The sequence below is a fragment of the Kryptolebias marmoratus genome, linkage group LG7, assembly GCF_001649575.2.
Source record: "Kryptolebias marmoratus isolate JLee-2015 linkage group LG7, ASM164957v2, whole genome shotgun sequence".
NCBI lineage: Eukaryota > Metazoa > Chordata > Actinopteri > Cyprinodontiformes > Rivulidae > Kryptolebias > Kryptolebias marmoratus.
The window spans coordinates 10,795,744-10,817,313 of NC_051436.1; the positions used below are offsets into that span (position 1 = coordinate 10,795,744).

General features: G+C 45.6%; 1 protein-coding gene across 1 annotated transcript in view; it reads right to left on the bottom strand.

Annotated features, from left to right (window-relative positions):
* Positions 1–19,992, bottom strand: part of acap1 (ArfGAP with coiled-coil, ankyrin repeat and PH domains 1) — a 24,952-nt gene extending 4,960 nt beyond the window's left edge. The window contains exons 1-19 of the mRNA XM_017426255.3: positions 19,099–19,992; positions 15,230–15,287; positions 13,087–13,206; positions 12,262–12,315; positions 12,078–12,136; positions 10,544–10,727; positions 9,873–9,917; positions 9,635–9,730; positions 6,083–6,157; positions 5,096–5,208; positions 4,929–4,980; positions 4,728–4,828; positions 4,456–4,567; positions 4,133–4,332; positions 3,753–3,822; positions 3,545–3,639; positions 489–682; positions 274–324; positions 14–189 (exon numbers count right to left, since the gene is read on the bottom strand). Of these exons, the coding sequence (XP_017281744.1) occupies positions 14–189; positions 274–324; positions 489–682; positions 3,545–3,639; positions 3,753–3,822; positions 4,133–4,332; positions 4,456–4,567; positions 4,728–4,828; positions 4,929–4,980; positions 5,096–5,208; positions 6,083–6,157; positions 9,635–9,730; positions 9,873–9,917; positions 10,544–10,727; positions 12,078–12,136; positions 12,262–12,315; positions 13,087–13,206; positions 15,230–15,287; positions 19,099–19,151 (1,908 nt within the window). The 5' untranslated portion in view covers positions 19,152–19,992. The remainder of the gene's footprint in view (positions 1–13; positions 190–273; positions 325–488; positions 683–3,544; positions 3,640–3,752; positions 3,823–4,132; positions 4,333–4,455; positions 4,568–4,727; positions 4,829–4,928; positions 4,981–5,095; positions 5,209–6,082; positions 6,158–9,634; positions 9,731–9,872; positions 9,918–10,543; positions 10,728–12,077; positions 12,137–12,261; positions 12,316–13,086; positions 13,207–15,229; positions 15,288–19,098) is intronic.
* Positions 19,993–21,570: the final 1,578 nt, after the last annotated feature.

Below are 21,570 nucleotides of genomic sequence, written 5' to 3' on the forward strand. Positions count from 1 at the left end.
GGGCTCTGCTCACCACTGAGACGGCCTGGATCAGAGGTGTGCTCGACTCCTCGGCCAAGTTGATCCAGTTGACGTCGGCTCCGTGGGCCAGAGCGTCGGCCATGACGGGGAAGTTCTGCAGCGCGGCTGAGCGGTACAACAGCGCCCCCGGGTGAAGACCGCTGAGATCTTCCTCCTCCCCTTCTTCATCTGAGGGAAGTTTCGTTAGTTAGTAGTTTATTCATCACATCAGACGATGCATCTGTGTGTGTCTGAGTGTGTGTGTTAGCTCACCTTTGGGAAAGCCAGAATTGGTTTTTTGGAGAATGTCACTGGGGCTAAGACCTGAGGAGAGACACAGAAAGTCGTGGTTTATCCGGACAGAAACACCTTCGGGACGATCTCGCGATGAACAAGTCCTGAAGTCCGTTTGTTCAACCGGGTGCAGTAAACGAGCGACGAGACGAAGCACGTCCATCCCTGCTCCTGCTGCGCGGTGTGAGTTCTACCTGTGAGCCGAGGCAGTGTGGCCCGGTTGGGTTTGGGCTTGAGAGGCGGCCGCTGCACGTTCCGATCCTGCGTCGTGGCCCTGTTCCTCCTGGCGCTGGATCGCCTCAGCAGGGGGTTCGCGCCCGTCTCCGGCAGCTTTTGGATGAACTTCTTCTCGACGTACTTTGATCTAATCCACGACTCCTTGTCTCCTCTGAGGAACGGAGAGGAAAAACGAAACAGATTGGATCCGACTGCAGCGGGGTTCTCACAAAATGAGACGATGCAAGAAGAAGCTCGGCTTTCAGCTCCAGAACAAAAACTCTGGCTTCTGAGCATCAATCCAAACTGACAGTTTGGATTAATTTGAGCGAGTTTCTGCAGAAAGATAACGAAGAGTTAATATCTTACCCGTTGTAGACAGCTCTTTGTATGACCTCAGTTTAGAGAAATAGAATTTAAATCTAACCGAACTGACGAGGTAATGGCTATTCTGAGCGCAGGCGAGACCAAAGTGGATTTCCGCCGTCGTTCCGGCGAACGCTGGTTTATAAACCTTCACACCTTCAATTTCAGAGCCGTTTACATCGAATCCTACGGTTATTTGCAAATGCAAACAGCAGCACTTCTTGTGCAGCAGGAACAGAATAACTTTTCTGCCAAAATAACCACGTATTATGAAACTAGGAGGTTTAAAAAAAAAAACAAAGCAGCAATCGCATGAAGTGGCCTGGTTTGGACTAACTGCTAATCTGAGTTCGCTGCAAATCGGACGGATGTCGTCATCAAACAGCTTCAGTCCCCAGAATTTCAGAGCAGATAGATGGAAACGCCCTTTAACAAACCTTTAATGCAGAAGCCAAATAACGTTGTAAAGGTCGCTGTTGCTTCTGCATTACCTGGCTACTTTTGGCAGAAACACTAACCAGAAATGCTCCAGCTAGCTTTCAAATAACCGTAGAATTTCATGGGAATAACCGTGTCATGGGAAACTGACGGCAGTGAGCCCCTGGAGTCGTGACCACGCTTTGACTAAACGTACAGCGCTTTATCTGGTCCAAGGACCCCAAAGTGCTTCACACTACATTCATTCATCTATTCATCCACTGATGGTGGTGAGCTACACTGTAGCCACAGCTGCCCTGGGGCAGACTGACAGAAGTGACGCGGCCATTACACCAACCCCACCGATCCTCTGACCACCACCAGCAGGCGAGGCAGGTGAAGTGTCCTGCCCAAGGACACAACGGCTGAGACGGATGGAGCGGGGGGCTCGAACCGGCAACCCTCCGGTTACAGAACGAACCCTTACCCCCCCGAGTCACTGCCGCCCCTAGCTGTTAGCTCCTGTTAGATTTAAACTCTATTTCTCCAAACTGAGGTCATTAAAAAGGCCATCTACAACAGGTAAGATTGTAACAGGTCCCCACGTCAAAAGGCCTCAAAGTTCAGTTTAATAAAACAATTCACGCAGTAAAATAAACTCAAAGTGAATCTTTCTCATGCGTCAAAAACCAAATTCTTCCCCTTTTCAATACAAAAAAAGTTTTTTTTCAGAGAAAACACTTGCAGGTTAATAATCCGCGCGTTAAAAAAAAAAAAAGGATGTACAAAGTGTGCAACCTCGCGACAAATGTCCGGATATAACCCGTCAACCGTCTGTATCTGTAAGTACCTGCGACACTTCCTGTCTTCTGCAAGCCGACACAGAACAGAGACGAGAAAGTCGAAGAGCGCGTAAAAAAAAAAAAAAAGAAGCTGCTGTTTCCGTTCACAGAGAGCTCACCTCAGGGCTGACACAAGAAGCTACGTCTTCCCCGAAAAGGACAGAAAATATCTCCACTGAAAACACGGCGGGTTCAGGCTAATTTCACGCGTTTCTGAAGCTACACCCAAAATAAAGTAAAACCTTCAACATGTCCGACAAAAAAATTTATATATATATGTGTAAAAATATGTGTAAAAATTTTCCTTTTTGGACACATATTTTAGGCAAATATCCCAGGAAACTATCTAACTTCAACAAGGCAAGATAAAGTGAAGAAAAACACTTTAAGCCAACAAAAGTGGAAGTGAATAATCTAAAAAGACACTTTTTAGTAATAATTTAAACATTTTTTTAAAGTTAAAAAGGTGGAAAAACTAAATGATGACAGATAAAGTATCAACTGTTAAAGAAACAAAAGATAAAAAAAATAATATTTGAGCATTTTATCGTTTTAACTTTGATCCAAATACACAAAAAGTTGGTTTTGTTCCTTTTTTTCCCCTTTCTGAAAAGTTTTAAAGTTTAGTATTTCAGGAAGACGACTTTAGTAGACCTCAGGAAATGGATGGATAGATATATGTGACAGATTGGACCTTTTTATTTGTGTAATAAAATTCATTTTTCCACGTTTGCAAGGGTCCGCGCTTCAATCTGACCAGATATTTGGGTCAGCTGTGTCAAACCCTCCTGTATGTAGGCGTCTAATCAATCTAGAAGTCCTTCTGTAAGGTCATTTGGAGGTCTGGGTATTAGTTTTTATCATTGTTTTGGCTCGTGTGTTTTTATCTGAAGGAGGGACCGCTCTGTGCACCTCTGAGAGCTGCTTCAAGTGACAACATTCACATTAAACAAGCCTTCTGTATCTGTAGATGCAAAACCTCTGGATAGGACCGTCGCTTCAGCGCAAACCCGTTGAATTGTCCTAAAATCTGCCCTCGGATTACAGCTTCAACAAACCTTGTTTAAGGAGAGTTTTAAAAATCGCTGCAGCTGAAACAGCCAATCGTACGATAAATGCTGCGTTAGATTCACCCTGAACGGCAGATCTGGGAATCAGTGATTATTCACAGGGCTGCAAACGGGTGGAAAATATCCAGTAAACTTCCAGAAACTTTCCATGGGACGTCAAGCTGAGAAATTTTTATTTAATTAAAGGAAAATGACTGAAAACTGGGAGTAATTTAAACAAATTGTACCGTATCTGAACAAAGATATAAACGTTTTGTTTTGTCATAGGCAGGAAATGTCATAAAAAAATCAGAACTGTCCTTTACCGTACGAGGTCACACACATTAACGGTTTCTGTACCTGGGACTGGTTGGGTGGGGCTTCTTGATGGTGATCTCCTCAATCCGAGCCTCATAGATCCTGTTGATCACCGAGTTTCCCAACTCGCACATTAACTAGGAGAAGCAAGAAACAAAAAAGGGGAAAAACAAAAAAACAAGCGAATTTGTATCTGCGCCAAATGATTTTTAGAGAAAGATTCCTTGCATAACTTAAAGGATTAAATTACCTTAATGAGCTCTGGCTCCCAGGAGTCGAGAGTCAGCGAACGCACTTTGGAGAAATGTACTCCCAGACTCCTGTCAGGACATGGAAACCATTACGACACGGGAGTCAAGCCAAGAACTGTGTGTGTGTGTGTAGGTGTGTGTGTACTCGTCCAGCTATCTAAGTGAGGACCGTCTTCAGCCTTGAACCCAACAATCAGGGATCTTTGGTATGTGAGGACACATGCCAGGGTTGTGGCTTCAGATCAGGTCGATAAACCAAGTCTGAGCTCCAGGAAACATGTCTACACTACGTACGACATCAGCTGTGGTTAGGAATGCTGCGGCGATGACTCATGAAGCCGCTGGACTGGAATAAGGCGCTAAATGGTTCAAGTCCTACCTGTGAATTCCCGAGCAGACGATGCACAGCGTGATGCCCAGGTTGATGGAGGCCCACTCGGGGCTGGGCTCTCCGCAGTCGCAGCACTGCCTGTTCCCCGGGATCGTCTGGATCTCGTCCAGCGCCTTGCACCCCTCGTTCTCCTGATCGGCAGCCCCTCCGCCCGAGCTGCTCGTCGACACCGAACTGCAGCGCTGTCTCTGGTGACGCAAGCACAGAGGCATTAGGGGAAAGTTGCAGAACTTCCTTTGCGTTGCAGCCTGAAAAATGTAAACTCGGACGGTAAAGATGAATTGTGTGTGTGTGTGTGTGCGTGTCCTCACCGGGCTGTGTGTGTCCTCTCTGCGCTCCTGAAAGGCCGAGGCGATGCTGTTTTGGACGGCGCTGATCCACGCCTGCTGCTGCCTCTCCGAGTCCGCCTGCAACAAACAAGACCTGTCCGAACACACACACAAACAAAGGTCACAGGCGAATTCTCAACCCCACCCCCCCCGCTCGCAGGGACACGTCGACCCTGACGACGACCGGCGAGCGCGTCTCAAACGCACGCACGCACAATGACGGCATGGGACCTGGCCGCCCACGCAAAACTCACTTCGACGGAGACACCACTTCAAAGCAGAATCGCCTCTCGTTCTCGGCGCTGGGCTTGACTGTGCACAGACGCAAGTCCTCGACCACAACGGTGGGCTGCTCCTGGATGCGTCACGGACAGGAAGAGCAGAGAGTTAGCGCTGTTCGTGCTTTATACGGAGCTCTGGGCTCAACACAAACGGCACGGCTTCTGTAAATTTACCTTGAATTTCTTCTGATACACCAGCTGATTTTTCTGAATTGAAAACCAGCGTCTAAAGTGGAGAAAAAAATAAATAAATAAATAAAAACAGAGGATGATCATCTGTGTGTGAGGCTTACGGAGCAAAATGCAGCCGTTCAATACGAAGAATTAGCAAAACGATGTACCTGCTCCAGGTTTTAAAGGCGTTGCTGGCCCTCTTGTAGAGGTAACCCTCCATTGCAATCCCGTTAGCAGCGTCCGCGTTAAAATCCATAATGGAGTCATCGTAGGACATGTCCTTTATGACGTTAAAGAGAAGCAGAGCACTCAAATTACCGGCGCAACATTGGTAATCTGTCTCAACTTCAACTCAGCGTCAATTCACAACAGAGGGCGAAGATGTTTTTTTTTTGTAAGCTGAATAATTAGCTGCTCAAAAACGATGCAGAAAAAAATTAAATGCAGTTGTGTCTAATGTCAAGGCAAAAGGCTAAAGAAGCCAGAAATACCCAGCTTGTTGTGTTTTTTTTAATTTATGACATCCCGTTTCTTTTACCAGGGATGAGACACTTTTAAGCAGCAGAACCCGTCTAACCTAACAAGCTAAAACAAGCTCATCAGCGAGAAAGAAAAAAACGCCACCAGTCATAACCGAAGAGCCGTATCACTGTAAGAATATGACCCGAAGCCACCTGGGAACTCATATAAATATATAAAAACGGCTCCGTCACCCTAATGAGGACGTCTCAGAGGAGCTGCGAGTGAGTCTTATTGACAACCTGTAATTCACTCACTGGATTGTGTTCATTAAATAAAAAAATTAAGAACAGAGAAAGTCCCGATGCTGAGCAAATAAATGCTGCTGGGATACAACAAGTCAGACTCAGAACACATCATCAACGTCGTTTGTCCTCATAAGACTGACATGAAAGTAATTCATGCTTGTTTGTTGATTATAGTGGATCTGAACAACATCCCCCCCCATGTCCAAAAGGTGTACAAATACATTTTGTTTTGTTTTAAGACAGATTTTTCCTTCTGGCCAGCTGATTAACTTCTGCTTGTTTAGCCAACAGTCTCCTCGAACAGGCGCATGTCTTACAGAACCGGCCTTTATTATTTATTTATTGTTTCGTAATTGTTCCACCATACAACCCCTCCAGCCGTGTTACCTTTTTCTTGATCGCTGCGTGTCTTTGCTCCATGTCCCTCTTGTCCCGGGCAGCGTTTAGGACGAACTGGGTGTGCTGAAAACACGAGAAAAAGTCCACAGTATAAATATGTCCATATATATATATATATATATATATATATATATATATATATGATTAAATGACAGAGCATGAATGGTTTCAAAAAGTGCCTCATTAGGTTGTCTGTGTCTCAGTTTTGCTGGCTAATTTTTATTCTTTTTAAATTAAGGAGTTGAGTTTGTGGCCGTAGAAAATGAATTTTGGTATATTTTCCACCACATCTGTATTTATAATCTATGTGCAGTTCAAACTTGAAAAGTGACGGCCATCTTGGCGTCCCGCCTCGTTGATCGTGTCTTAATGGGAGCCCCGATGGTAATAAACGTAACAGTAGAAGGCTTTTTACTCGTCACACAATCCGCTCTCTGAGACGTTTTACCAGCACAGACGTTCCTTTAATCCACTTTACTGGGTGCATCAAAGAACACGAGGAGAGGTTTATGAGTTTAAATCTAGATAATGTTGACAGGGATGCATTCATACAAAAAGAACAAAGACCGAAACGTTGTGTTTTGAAACAGAAGCTCTGAGTCTGCATAGAAAATGAAAGAAACACAGATTCGGATCTTTCTGAGAGATTTTGCACGGTTTGTTTCCCGTTCTTCCTCCCATCTGCAGGATTTTAATTCGTTTGCAATCAAAGCACGACGTTTCCTCTTTATTTCCGTCTCAAACACCGGGTCGTCCCTCCTGGATGCTGTTCTGGAAACAGGAATTGGAAAACGCTGAGCTTCTGGTTCTTTTTTTGGTTTGTTTTTTACGATCCAAACTCCAACAGCGACGCGCCCCCTGTGAACCGTTTGCAAACTTGGTTGCATCCAGATCTCTCAATCTCCGTTTCTTCTGCTAATTCTGTTTCCTGTCCAACTGGCGAGGCAGGAAGAGGCACGCCGCTTCAGTTAAAGCAAGTGAACGTTTTTACAATTTGTTCCTCATTTTAGGTTCTTGCGATTTAAAAACACCTAAAGTTGACGGGGCAGGAGGTTGTTTTTTTCTTTTTTTTTTTTTTTCTTCCACAGTTTCCGCAGAAACAGAGATGCAACAAACACACACACAGACCTGAAATATTTCCTGTTGTTGCTCACTTTTTCCTGTCACGATGAAAGCGTGACGTCAGCTTGAGACTAAACCCCAGATACAGACTGGGCTGCACAAGTACTCTCGCCTGACAACCTAGAATTTCATTGAATTTTCAATAATTCTACAAAAATACTTCGGATTAATGAAATCAAATAGGGTATAAAAATAGTTTAAAGTGATTTAAATATATATCTGAAACTGAAAAGTGCTATGTGCATAGGTATTCACTCTCTTTGCTTTTAAAGCCCCATCCGTCACCTTCAGAAGCCTCATGATCGGTTAAATAAGATCGACCCGTGAGGAAACGATCCGAAGCTGTTCTGACGGCCCCCAGAGTCAGCGTCAGCTGCGACACCTTTACGTGTCGAGGCCTACCACCAAGCGAGAGACATCTCAAAGACCGGGGGACTCCCCCCCACCCCCCCACCCCCACCCCACACACACACGAGCTGGAGGCAGAGTTGTGGAGAGGTACAGATCGGGGCTGGGTTAGGAGAAACGTATCCCCGGATCCTGAACGTCCGGCAGAGCTGCCTTAAATCCACTTTAGCAGGAAACGGAAAAATGATGCCGCCACGGCTAACCTGCCAAGACAGGGGTCGACCGGGTGTGAAGGGCGTTAATCAGAGACACATCGAAGATCGAAGAGGCGGGAGGGTCTGTAGGAGCGCTGTAAGACAGAGCCGAGCTCCATGGAGGAGTGGAGTCAAGAAACTATCGGTTAAAGACCAAAATGTAGGCCTGGTTGGAATTTGGAGCCAAACTCAAACTTTTAGGCCATCAAAGACGACAACATGTCTACCATCTCTTATCATCCCTACAGTGAAGCACGGCGGTGGCAGCATTATGCTGTGGGGAGGCTTTTTTTTTTAAAAATCAGCAGCAACTTAGAAACTGGTCAGAGTTAAAGTAAAGATGGAGCAAAGTGCAGAGACACGGAGAGGATCTTGTCTGGAGTCTTCCAGAGATCTGAGGCTCCGTCCAGCAGGACAACGTCCCCTGAACGCACCGCTGGGACACTCCACTGGTTGAAGGACAAACGGGTAAAAGTCCTGGAATCAATCAGACAATCTCTGGTCTGAAAGCACATTCTAACGACACCAACAGAAATCATCTAATAATTGTTCTACTAACTGAAACCTTTAAGAACCTTTTATTTTGGGTGGAACAGGTTCAACAACAGAATCTGCCTGGAAGTGTTGTTTTAAATGAGAAGTTAAGTTGAATTAAAGCGCAGAAGGTTCTGGATTTTCCTGGTTCCTACAAAAAAAAAAAACAACAATCTGGACGGATTCTGAAGGAGAACGTTTTGCTGAAAGCACCCTGGCTCGGGTCCAGATCCTCCATGATGTAATATGAGACGCAACCAAACCAGTTTCTCCGTCGGGAGGAGGTCGATAAACTCTCAAGTTTCTCTTTCTCTTCATGCCAAGCGCGCCGACGGATCATTATCTGCGCCGACAATCCCGATCCGTTAAAAGTGCATCAGAAATAATGACTCGTACGAATGACTCGCCGTGCACAAGGAGCCGTATGCAAATTACCTAAACTTTTGGTGCCGTTTTACAGACAGCTAGCACAAGACGCTTACCTGATAAAAGAAAGGCGCTAGAACTGACTTGTTTTTAAACCAACAGTAAAACATAAAATGGTGGATAAATATTAACCTTTTTAACAGATTTCTTGAATCCCATATTTCTTTGTTCTGTCAACGAAAGGTCGACATGAAACAAATTTTATTAAAGTATGTAAAATAATGTTTTGGTATAAAAGGAAAAAAAATGTCTTTTTTACTTTTAAATATTGGTGGATTTCCACCAACCAGAGTGTTTTTATTGGTTTGAGGCTTAGAAAACAAACATTTTTACAAAACACTCTCAAAATTAATCTAAAAATTTAACTTTATTGGATTTTAGCAGTTTGTTTGTAAAATTAGGTTTTAGGAAACTGTGTAATTTGGGTTTTAAAGACCTTATCAGAGCTTATCTCATTAGGTTTTTTTTTGTTTTTGACTGTAATTATGGAAGTTTAACGGGACTTGTCCAAGTTTAACGTAAAAACAGGCGGACTGTAGGTTCGGGGTATTCTTCTTGATGCTTCTTACCAAAACCCAAAACTACAACAAATCTAACTTTCATATCAAATAAACAAACTTTGGAATTATTTGATTCAAAGAACTGGTGTGGTTCAAGTATTTTGATGCGGGACACACAACAGAAGCAAAAGTAGGTTTAGTTTCCCGTCTTTTCTTGACTAAAAACAGCAGAACAGCCCACATCTGAAAACCATTTTTCAGAATATTAAACACGTTGAAGACAAACTGCTTTTGTTTCAGAGCCGCCTCAAGCGACGGCACCAAGACACCGAGCTTAACGCAGAGGAAATATTTACCTCTTCGTTTAGATTCTGCCGGTAGTCGTCCAGCTCTGACAGAGACTGGTGGCCTTGGTGGAAGAACTGGGCCTGGGCCTCCATCAGAGACAACATCTGACAGGAGACAAGAAACCGGGTTTATCCTCTGGTCCTCAGCAGATACGGACGCCACGAGGTGGGAACATTTCAGAGAACCGGACCACATGAATACAAGGATTTATATGAAAAGGTCATAAGAAGTCTGCTGTGAACTCACTGCCTTCAGGATGTCTGTCTTCTTCTTGGCCTCGATGACGTTAATCTGAAAGAAGAGGAAGCTGAGGTTTGTTTGCCACCAAAACAAACTCACTGACCGGCCGCACGGCTGCAGAGGAGCCCCCCGACATGCGTTAATAACCCCGTCCGTGGCTACGTTAGAAAGCTGCAGACAGTTTAAGAGCAGCAGAAAAGGAATATTTCCCACTTTTTTATGAATTGTTGGTATCTTAGGCTCAAAGTTTTGACTCTGTTCTGGCTGATTTGTACTCAGAAACGATGTAGAAACAGTTTTAACGCTTAAAAAAATACTTTAGCTTTCTTTTACAGCTTAGCAGCTAGCGGCGCTCTGCTAAGTTGGACCGAACCACCTGAAAGCCCAAGGAGAGAGGGTGAAGAATGAGGCAGTTAGTTAGTTTCTAAAGTTTTTGTTTTGTTGCTGGGAGTGACAACAGTACATTTGCACCCCTACTTCAGAAACTTAAGGACCAGGTGCTCCGGTTGGTCCAATCACCAGGCGCCTGTGAGCGCAGCTGCACTTAGATGCTGTTTATTATGACTCTCGTCAGAACTTTAATGAAGCTAAATGCAAAAGAAGCCCGATTTAAACCCGAAAAGACCGAACGATGACAAACACGACTGTTTGTGTTTTGATTCTTTGGTTTTCCTCACCTCCAGAACGTAGTCCAGAGCCCCTGACCGGAAGGCTTTGCGGGCGTTGAGCAGCGCGTTGGTCGCCTCCTCCACCTCGTGCAGCTTCCCTCGTGGCGCCTGGGCGTTCCTGGACAGCGCCGTCTCCAGGGACTCGCTGCTGCGCTCGAACTCCTTGCGGACGTCCTTGAAGCGGCGCACGTCTCTGTGAGGCGGCGGGGCAAGCAGCGGGGAGAACGCGGTCAGATTTAATCGGCTCTTACTTGTAAAACTTCACGTTTTTTAAGATTTGATCCTGAAGAGAAAATGGCTGGTTGCTCTTAAACAGTTTGGTCCTCTTTTCTGGATTATTTACTCACAGATTTGAGTGATTTTTCCTAAATGATTGGTATTTTCGAAGCTATCTTATTACCGTTCCGTAATTTTACGTCACAACTTTCGATTTGAAACTCCTCCCACGGCTTTGACCCTCACATTGGCGACACGTCGTACGAACCCAGCCCCCCTTTGGAGCTCCGCAGCTCAGACGCGCTTCACCTCAGAGACATCACTCTATGTTCGAACGGGTCACAGAGAATTGGGATTTCCCACGCCTGAACCGCTATTTTGGCACCTTTAAGGGCTTCGACACAGTCACGGCTTAGGTTTTCTGATTTCCTTTTGGAGATTTTAACCACAGGTTGCTCAACTTGCAACGTGACGGTGTCAAAACACCAACCTTTGAGCCGAGTAAACTCTCCAAAGCTTTTCTGATTCCCGCAATCTTTACACTTTTTATACAGCTCATTCGTCAAACTGTCGGCTTTTTCTGTCTTCTTTTTTCCCCTCAAGTCCCCCTCAGAGCTCGGAGCACGTGTCCAAAACTCCCATTGACCCCCACTGTATCCGAGCAAAGGATTTCTCCTCAAAACAGGAAGTGACGGGTTGTCATGCCGCCTCCACGAAGCACTGCCGGCGCAGAACAGCTGACACGTGTCACGATTACGGCGTTTTGGGCGTTATTTGCAGTTTTCGGCGTGACCGTCCGTTTCTATTCTGAGTTTCTGTCTGCCTGCCTCGTTAGGGCTGCTGTAAGGAAGCGAGAAACACGAGCTGCAGCCATTTGTCTGTTCGAAACTAATTTGAGACATAATGTCACAATCTGACACGCTGGCATCCTTATCTCTACATTCGGACTGCGCTTATTTATCTTCAGTTTTTAAAATAAAACTTTGCGGTAATAAAGACTCCAATCGATTAAAGCCTGACGGATGAAAAGAATAAATTCTCTGTAAAGTAGAAACCCGTGAGTTCAGAAGGTAAAACTGTATTTAAGGACTGGGAGCCTGCAGCTGCACATCTTATCTAATTTTCTCAAGTATTTAAACCAGCAGGAACAAAAATGTGATGCAAACTCTGGAGGAGTGTCGATGCTTTCAGAGACAATCTGGGGCGTGTCACAGTCTGAAAACGTTGCATCAACTCCACCGCTGATGTTGGGTAAGAAGCACCAAAATCCAGGAGGATTAGATTAGATTACAAACAAAACACAACAAGGGCGACGCAGTTCGCTCACTCCTTCACGAACGTCTGCAGCTTCAGCTTCACCGCCTTCTGCGTGGTCTCGATCACTTCCTGAAAGGAGACGGGGACAAACGTGAAGTCCTCCGCGGTTGGCGCCGCGCCGCCGCCGTCGCGGCCTCGTCCGACCGCGTGCTGCGGCTGATAAACATCACGGCTGGAATAGAGCCATTACTCACCCCGTGGGCATCCAGTATGACGGACAGCTTTTTGGAGAATTTGTCCAAGCATTCCTGCAGAGCAAAAATAAAAAATTAAAAAATACCCAAATTAGGCTCTACAGTTTGTTGGATTTTAAGAGTTTTTTTGAAGTGGGGTTCTATGAAAAGGTTAGAAACAATTAATATCTTACCTGCTTTGAGTGACCTCAGTTTGGATCGAGCTAACGAGCTAATGAGCTAACGGTTAGCCTAAGAGGTGCTAGGACTAAAAGTGGACCGTTTACAACAGCTCCAGTCTCAAACAGGAAATCCCTTCGTATAATGTTTGGCCTCGTTGTGAAGCTTGGGGATTCCCCTTCTTAAACAAACAACTGGAAATCCCCGATGATGTCACTCCGGACCGCTAAAACTCGAGTTTTCCACACCGGCGCCCTCCTAAACGAAACTAGCTTGTCGCCAGGTGAGAAATCGCCAAATTTCAACAAACTGTGGATAATTTCTGAAGCGTTTGAGACGAATTTGAACGTAACTCAATACTGAAAAACTTCTCGTTTTGACTTGCCAGCACAAACTGACAGCAATGTAAGGGTTTATAAAATAATATCCTCATTAACTGCAAGGATATCTTTAGAGTGGGGCTGTTTCCAAGCCGTTAGCTTGTTAGTGTGGTCAGAATGAAACCGTCTTCGAATGGAGGTCACTCAAGTGAGATAATAATTGTTTCCATTTTTTTTTCTTTAGGACGCTTCTTCAAAAGATCTGAATTATTGCTTTGCTGTGTTTCATGAAACTACACATATAATTCACGATTCTGATGAGTTTTACTTTAAAGTGGTTCCTCACCTCTACCATCACGTCCCCGGAGCTCTGGTGGCCCAGCTCCCGGACGCTGTTGACGAAGTTCTTGCTGGTCTGGCAGTAGGCTCTGCCTGCGTCCAGCATGGCCTGGCATTGTTTCACAAGCTAACAGACACAGACACAGGAAAACAGAGTAGAAGCTGAACACTCTCTGGCACACGTGGACAGCTTAAGACCTGCAGGAAACATCCTGATGATGTGGGTGTGTGCAATCCCACTGTTTTTATCACAAATAAAAAATTAAATATTAGGAACTAAAACACGGTTTAAAACAATCCAGTGTCCCAGTTATTCCTTATTCTTGCACAATAACAGTTGCCAAGATTAGGAAACTAATATAACACTGATAGCAGTTGTAGCTAACACTAGCAAATACTGCTAGCAACTGTAGCTAACATTAACAAACTAACAGTGATAGCTGTTGTAGCTAACATTAGCAGACCCAGTTAATTGTGGTGTGACGGATTTCTAACTGACTAGACTCACTTGGCACTGTTTCCTGTGCCACTGTCATGTTTCAGTATGAACTGCAACCCTGATCGAGATAAAGTGTTCACAGAAAATGAATGGCTGGATGTCGCGATAATCATTTTGGACCACAGCAGTAACTGTTCAGCGAAAACTGCACATCTTCTCCCCTATAAATAACTTTGCAGCTCCACCTCTGTTTGTTTACATCACAGAAAAGTCCTGTTTCTGCTCTGAACATGTGATGTTTACCAAGGTCTTCCACACTTTCAGGGTGAACAGCTCAACTCAAAGAAGACCATTTGAAGAGCTCCTATTATGAAGAACTGTATCTGTGTGTATCTATGGACTACTAAAGAAGGCACACAATAAACTGCTGAATAAAACAACCTCTTGTTTATGTTATACAGGCTTTTTACGCGGCCCCTCTAATTAAACCACTGCCTAAAACAAGCCATTTTAGCTCCTGTCCCTTAAGGGCTGCCATCTTCCGACTGGCTAATTTCTGGAAGAGCCAGAACTTCCCAGCAGAGCTGAACAAATGCACATTTTCAACGTTACAGCTCCACTGAAACCCAGCGATTTTTACTTTAACATTTTGTCACTGCAGGCGTGACATTTACGGCTGACTTTCATTTGGGACGCAGCTCTCGGCTGACATTTCGGCGAATGCTATTAACATTTCAAACAAGCCACTAATGTGGTTTTCGTGCTACGGCGCGTCAAGTTGCGTAACGACCCGAACGGTGTGACGAAAAACATGGCGTCAGCCCGGTTTAAGGAAGTTCAACTGGTTTCACTGAACCTTACAGTCGGTTTACAGCTGCAGAACAGTCTCAATTCTGAAATATGAGGGAGGTTTTCAGGTCCTTTATTTGATTTTTTTATGCCTGTGCACCTTTATTTTAAGTTTTCTGCAGGTTATTACGTTTATCAAGTGTTTGAAAAATATTGGAACTTTCTACGACAGCAGGTAGTTTTTTTTCCCCTCACAAACACATCTTCATGTCTTCCAAGGCGAAGAGCTTCAGCCAAAATGGACGTTTTATCTGCGCAGATCAGTCGTGTTTCACGGAAAACAGAAAAAGGGCGATAAGAGGAAAAGAAACGAAACCTAATCTCGTCCAAAAAAAATAGAAAAGAGCTTTTGTTTCGTTTGTTTCTTTGACATTAAGCTGAAAATTCATCTGCAGACCTGAACCCAGCTGGCCCACTTTTCTCTCCTGCTGCACACAACATAAATCGCCCACTTGTCTCACGCTCCGCTTCTTCGGCGAAATGCACAAAACCTGAAATCCGGAGTCACAAAGAGAGCGCTCGTGTGACGCTGTCATCCACTGGGCAGCGCCAGGGAACAGAAATTGACGTGAGCGGCGACGGGCGCACGGGGTGAAACTGTAACCTGTTTACGATCACAGGCGTGCGTCTGGGGAAAACATGTAAAAAAATTTAAAAAATAAAATAAAATAAAGAGAGGTCATGTGACCGAAGCAGAACAAAGTGAAGTTCTCTCATCGGGAGGAGACAATGTGATGAGGAAGCAGCGCCAGCAGCTACTTCCTGCTCGGTTCAGGTAAATGTGCCCTCAACGACCAACGTCTGCCTCTCACTTCACTGCAAGTGTGTGTGTGTGTGTGTGTGTGTGTGTGTGCAGCCTCACCTTGTCCAGCCGGGTCTCCAGTTCGATCACATCGCTCTGGACCACCTCGATGTCCGCTCTGAGGAGCACAGAAACGATTCATAAGGAACAACTTCAACCCTCAGTTTTTACTTCGTTTATTGATCCGTTACAGACTTTAGAGGTTCAAACGAGGGAGGAAACCCTGGTTTGGTGAAATCCTTCATCCAGGAATTACAACTTTGATGGTTTTGTTAAAAGCAGCTAAAACAAGAGAAACGGAGAGCTAAAGGACCGCTGATGTTTGCTGAGGAAGCTAAAATTGAGTTCTTAAGCTAAGAGAAAGCAAAACATTAGCTAAAAAGGAGCAAAATGCTTGCTGAAAGCTACAAACTGCAAAAGGCCAGCTAGAAGCTACATATAGCCAAAGGCTAGCTAAAAGTAGCAAAAAACTAGCTGAAAGCAAAAAGTAGCAAAAAACTAGGTAAAAATAGTAAAACAAGCTAAAAGTAGAAAAAATAACTAGCTAAAAGTTAAAACTACTGCAGTAGCTAATAGCAAAAAGGAGCAAAAGACTGACTAAAAATAGTTAAACATGAGCTGAAAGTAGCAAAGAACAAGCTAAAATTTAAAAATATAACAGTAGCTAAAAGGAAAAACAGCAAAAGAATAGCTAATCATAGTAAAACACAAGCTGAAAGTAGTAAAAAAACAAGCTAAAAGTTAAAAACAGCACGGGAGCTAATAGCTAAAAGTTGTAAAACATTAGCTAAACTCTAAAAGTAGCAAAAAACTAGCTAAAAGTTAAAAGAAGAACAGTAGCTAAGAGCAAAAAGCAGCAAAAGAATAGCTAAAAATAGTAAAACACGAGCTAAAAATAAGTAAGTAAGACACTAGCCGAAAGCTAAATGTGTCAAAATGCAAGCCAAAGGATAAAAACAGCAGAATGACAGCTAAAAGCAGCAAATGGCTGCAGCTGATGTGTTTCTGAAGGAACTGAGATCTTGTCGTATTTCTATGGGGGGGGGGGTCTTGTGAATAATGTGAAATATTCTGAAACCAGAAGCTCGTCTCCTGAACGAGCCGAAAGCAGGTTATAAAGAACCAGAGGGGGAAAAATAAACTGCGAGTTCTCACGAATATATGATTTAATCAGAGAAGAAAGAGAAGAAAAATGAAAGATTAGCAACTGTAAAAAAGCGTCGTAATATCAGCTTTCAGTTCTCTAATTTAAGCTTTTAAGTTTGTTTGTTTTTTTTCGTTTTCGAGTAAAACGAACATCAGCTCTCATCCTCTGACTCCACCGTTCTCGTCATGTTAGAAAACGGCCGGAAGCGCGGCACGCTCTGCTCTCACGCCGGCTGAAGGGCAGCCGTCACTGCGGGCCTCGGGGCGATTCGGTCGGTGTTTTGTTTTTTTTTTTAGAAGGCAGAAAAGGAAAAAGTTTTGGGCATAGGCCTCGGCTCGTTAACCCGTCCTGCTGTCTTCGGGTTTCAAACCGAGGCCTCATTTCGACTCAAGGGCAGCGGGAGGGTTATTTGTGTTTCTGAGTGCTTATTAAGCATTAGTGACAGGTGTCAGGACTCCTGCGTGGGGCGAGTTTCAGGGGTTTTCAGTCAGTCTCATCTCGTAGCAGCAGCTCAGCCATGTGGTTTCCGCTCCCTTCCACCGCCGGTACAGACAGAAACACACAGAGAGAGAGAGAAGACTGAGTGAGGAAGAGGAGGCCGCGGTAGACAGTAGCCTGCTTGTTCGTCGGCGCGTGGAGGCCCCGATTTAAGGGTCTGAGGTCACGTCCTTCTTGAAGCGCCAGGGAACGGCAGGTCCCGGTGGACATGGCCGAAACCTTCGTTCAGCTGACGAGCCTTCCTCGATCGTAACGAGTCGAGAGTGAGGCGCCAAAGTCGAGTTTCCGCCCATGGCTCTCCCCGCAGAAAACACACACACACACACACTTCCTGTCTCCTGTTGATCACCTCGGCACATCTCGCCTCACTTCCTGCTTGCCCTCTCGCCGCATTGTTACCTAGCAACGAGAGGCAGCACCTCTGAGCGGTTGACCAAAGCTGTCACAACAGCTTCTTATACCCCCACCCCCCCAACACCATCAGTTTGTACTTTGATCCATTTAATTGGCAGCTTTCAGAGCCCAGAGTCGGTCCTCTCTCTCTCTCTCTCTCCACGGCGACTCAAACTTTCCGCCTCATGAGGACGAAGACGCCGGAGGACATAAAATCAGCTGGGAGGGAGGGGTGGGAGGACGCCGGGCGGTGTGACTCAGCCGCGGTGCCAGAGACTCTGCATGTGGGGGTTACACCCAGGGCCCGGAGCCGTTTGCAGAATCAGCTCGGCGACACTTCCTTTTAGATTACACCAGATGCTGATGTTGAAAGAAAAGCAATCGTTGCCAACTTCTTTAAACGGCCTTAAAGGCGGGGGTTGGGTTGGGTTGGGTGGGGGGGAGGTCACGAACAATTAACGTCCAACTCGGGACGGGCAAACATCTAATGTTCAACCCCCGTCCCGTCCTCCTGCCAGCCTCTGGGAGCGACTCGTGCGCCTGCCACGGTGAGCTCCTTTCCTCCTTCGCTCGAGGAGGGCGAATTATCTACGCGACAACGAGCCGCCTGAACCGGCTTCCTGCCTGAAGCGCGGCCGTGTCCACCCTCTAACCAAGCAGAGGCTTCGGGCGCAGAGACGTGTGCCGCCGCCGCTCTCGGTTTTCTTCCATTTCCGTCGGAAATGACCAAATCCAGGACTCTGGGCCTTGCTTGTCCTGGAAGGTTTCAGGCTTTCCTGCTCCAACACACCTGATTCAAACGGTTTAATCACCTCCTCGCCAAATCATCCTCCGTTCTCCAGCAGCACGTCCACGAGTCGTTCGATTTAAAGCGAAAACGCGTCTAAAACATGCAGGAGAACCGGCGGTTGATGCCTGTAGTTCCCTGGAAATCTAAGCTCACCCGTAACCGTACCTTCGACCTTATAATCCTTTCAAAATAAGGTGCGAAGGCAGGAACACAAGCTGTTATGCAGGGTGTTCTCGTTTTCTTTTTTAGTTCCTGAGAGGTGTTGTTTTGGAAAGAGGCTGGAAAAGTACCATCAGGAACCATCTTGGCGTAGAAGTACCAGAAGGTCCAAACGACCCTTTAAATCTGCTCATCTCAACTTGGCTTTGAACTCTGCTTCCAAATTTTACCTACAAGGGACAGCTCCCTGAGCGACCTCAGTCTGCAGCTTCATTTTGACCAGACTGAGGAGCTAACGGCTAGTCAGAGCGGAGGCCACGGTGGATTGATGACGCCTCGGAACAAATCAAAGTGGTTCATGTCGATTAACCATTACATCCCAACGGGTTTCATGTCACACGGCCATCTGCTTTGAAAAGAGCAAAAAAAACCAACAACAACCGCGGCAGTGGCAGCTAGCTGTGGCAGCTAGCCGTAGCGCACCCGACGTCCAACGCGAAAACCGGCGCAAAAGCCTGCGAGAAACAGCGTTCGCGCGAAGCGTTTCGAAAGCGCAGTTGCTCAAAGGCGGCGGGCGTCCGACTAGCCACTAGCTCGTCGCTCCGGTCGAGGAAACAAAACTCTTCCTGCCCAAAGCGAGGGCGTTTGACGACGGGCCATCCACGACAGGTAAGATACTATCTGCTCACCTTGGAGCACATTTAAGGAGAGTTTTTTGTTGGTTTTATTTCGAGCTCAGACTGACTGAAAATAACACCTGTTTGAGTGTTTCTTTTCAGGCTTTTTTTCAGATTATTCAGCAGAAAGATCCTGCTTGTTTCCTCCTGAGGCTAAACCTCGAAGGTGTTAAAGGTCATGCCCCCCCCTTCATCATCATCATCATTATCATCATCATCATCATCATCATCATCAGGGGTAACGAGCAGCAGGTGAGGCTCTTACCTGAAGCGCGGAGAGTCCTTCAAACACTCCTCGAAGTCCAGCTTCACCGTCATCCCTCTCTGCCTTCAGTCCCTCACCAAAAAATAAAAATAAAAAATAAACACTCCTGGGTGGATCCGGGTCCTCACTTAAACCGGACCAGGACTGGGTATAAAATTAATGTTCTTTTCAGCCCTCCACCTCGGCGGCTGGGCTCATGGCTGTCCGACAAAACTTTTTTTTTTTAATTTTGTGCTCCTCCTCCGAGAAAAGTAGTCCGGACTCGGGCCGCTTTCCTCTCCCTCCTGTCCTCCGTCTGTGTCGCGGCTTGTCAGCACCCGTGGACGCAGGCAGAGGTCGTCTGAAGCCTGGTTGCCATCTTAGTCGGTGAAATAATTTAAAAAAGAAGAAAAAAAGAGAGAGAGATGTGGTTTCTGCTTCCGCTGGGATGATGCTGCAGAAACAAAGAGTCCCGGCGCGGAGTTTTCTTCTTCTTCTTCGAGAATAAAACAAACAAAAATGTCCTTTTAGGGATAAATACGAGTTAAGTTGAATTAAAGGCAGGATGTGTGAGGGTGTCGGATGTGGACCTCCCAGGGCTCAGTACTCTCTCTCACACACACACACACTCTCTCAGAAGGTCCCACCCCCTCCTGCATCACCCTCCTCACCACTTCCGGGTTTCTCACTCACAGCAAATAGTTTTTTTTTTTGTTGTTGTTGTTTTTTTGTTTAGAAGCAGCAACAAAACGAAACGTTGTGTGTTTCTCCTTCCCTGTCCTCCAGGTCACTTCTCAGGTGTGTTCCCTGCAGTAACCCCCACCTGTGTTTCCTCCTCCTGTTGTGTGTTTGGCTTCCAAACAGGGACCTGTGTCAACTCCACCTGTCGCTGGGAGCTCCGGGTGTGTCTCCTCGTCTGGCAACCTGCTCTGTCCTGTTGCTGCCGAGGCAAACAGAACCTGTTCGCAGCTCCCGAGGAGCCGGTTCTGTACGGAAGCACGCCACTGCCAAAAAACAAACCTGGAAAAAAAAGAAAAAGAAAAAGCCAAGAGGAAGTTTTTACGGCCTCCGTTACAGTCAGTTAAGGTGTCCTCCCGGGAGACAGGGGGCAGCACACGCCACAACAAGTGGAGAAAGATGATAAATTGTGGACGTTGCACGGCATGCATTCAAGGAGGAAGGGCTGTCATGTTCTGTGTCCGATTGTCCTTGTTGTCTCCTGTAGACGGGTCATACGAAGGGCTGAACCCGCCCAACGAGAGGCGCCGCTTAAAATCGCCCACTTCGAGCGGAAATGCGTAATAACGACTCCATAGACTCACCGTGCTGCGATCCCGGTGACTAAAACAGCGTCTGATCTCCCCTAAAGTCCTCTAACTCAGAGGTCCCCAATCCCCGGCCCACGGACCAGTACCGGTCCGTGGCTCATTTGGTGCCGGGCCGCACAGAAAGAATAATTAACCTACAGTATTTCCGTTGTTTTTTACGGCAGGCTGTTGTATCATATAATCAAACCCCGCTCCCAGCCTTTACGTCATTAGACAACAAATTCTTCCTCTTGGTTAGAACGGCCTTCTTACGAGTCAGAAACTAAATTTAGGCTCTTCATAATAAAATTCCGAATCTATTCGTAAAAATTACACTTCAAGGTTTCCAAAACAAATATTTTACGAGGAGGAACTAAGTTTAAAAAGTCATTTACTTCTAACTGACTAAAATGACTGGTGTGGTAGTAGCCGGGAGTCATTCCTTTGCTTTGTAAGGTAGATTAACTGTGACGGCCATCTTGAATCCCCTTGACTCCTACAGTCATTCTGTCTGAAAATCCCATTTGAATCTGTCCTCTCGCTCGTTACATGTTTTCATCTCAATATCTGTAAAAACCAGCTGAGTCGTTTGTTTATTTATTTTTTAATTTTGGGTTTGGCGGCCATCTTGAAGTGGGTCGTCTCTAAGCTGCAGTGCCATCAGTCATGATGGCGCGCTTCACAGCCCTCCGTACGTGAGCAGGCGTCCTTGACGGCGCACCCTGAAGTTGCCGACGTGAACAAAAGCGGAAATTTTAACGTTCACCACTAAGATAAACTTAAAAAAGGCCGACTTCCCAGATCGAAGTAACAAGCGGGGACTGTATGAGTATGTTAAAATAAGGGAAAATGTCAGATATTGACTCATAAAAATAGCTTACAAAAAATAACACGAATTTCAAAATAAAAAACGTTTCATGTATGTTGATCTGTCTGAGTTTGGCTCCCCCTGGCGTTCAGAAACGAGCATTGCAGGCAGCAGTTCGTCCATCTTATCTTGTTTTACTTAGTTTAGGATCTTTTTCTGTTTCGTTTTGGATCTTCATCTGTTTTGTTTTGTTTTGGATGTTCTTCTGTTTTGTTTTGCTGCTTCAGGTCGGAGATGATCTGTTTCACTCGACACGATGATGCGTTCACGGACCGCCTCAGCACTGAAGCAGTTTCTGTCACATCTCCACCACCACCA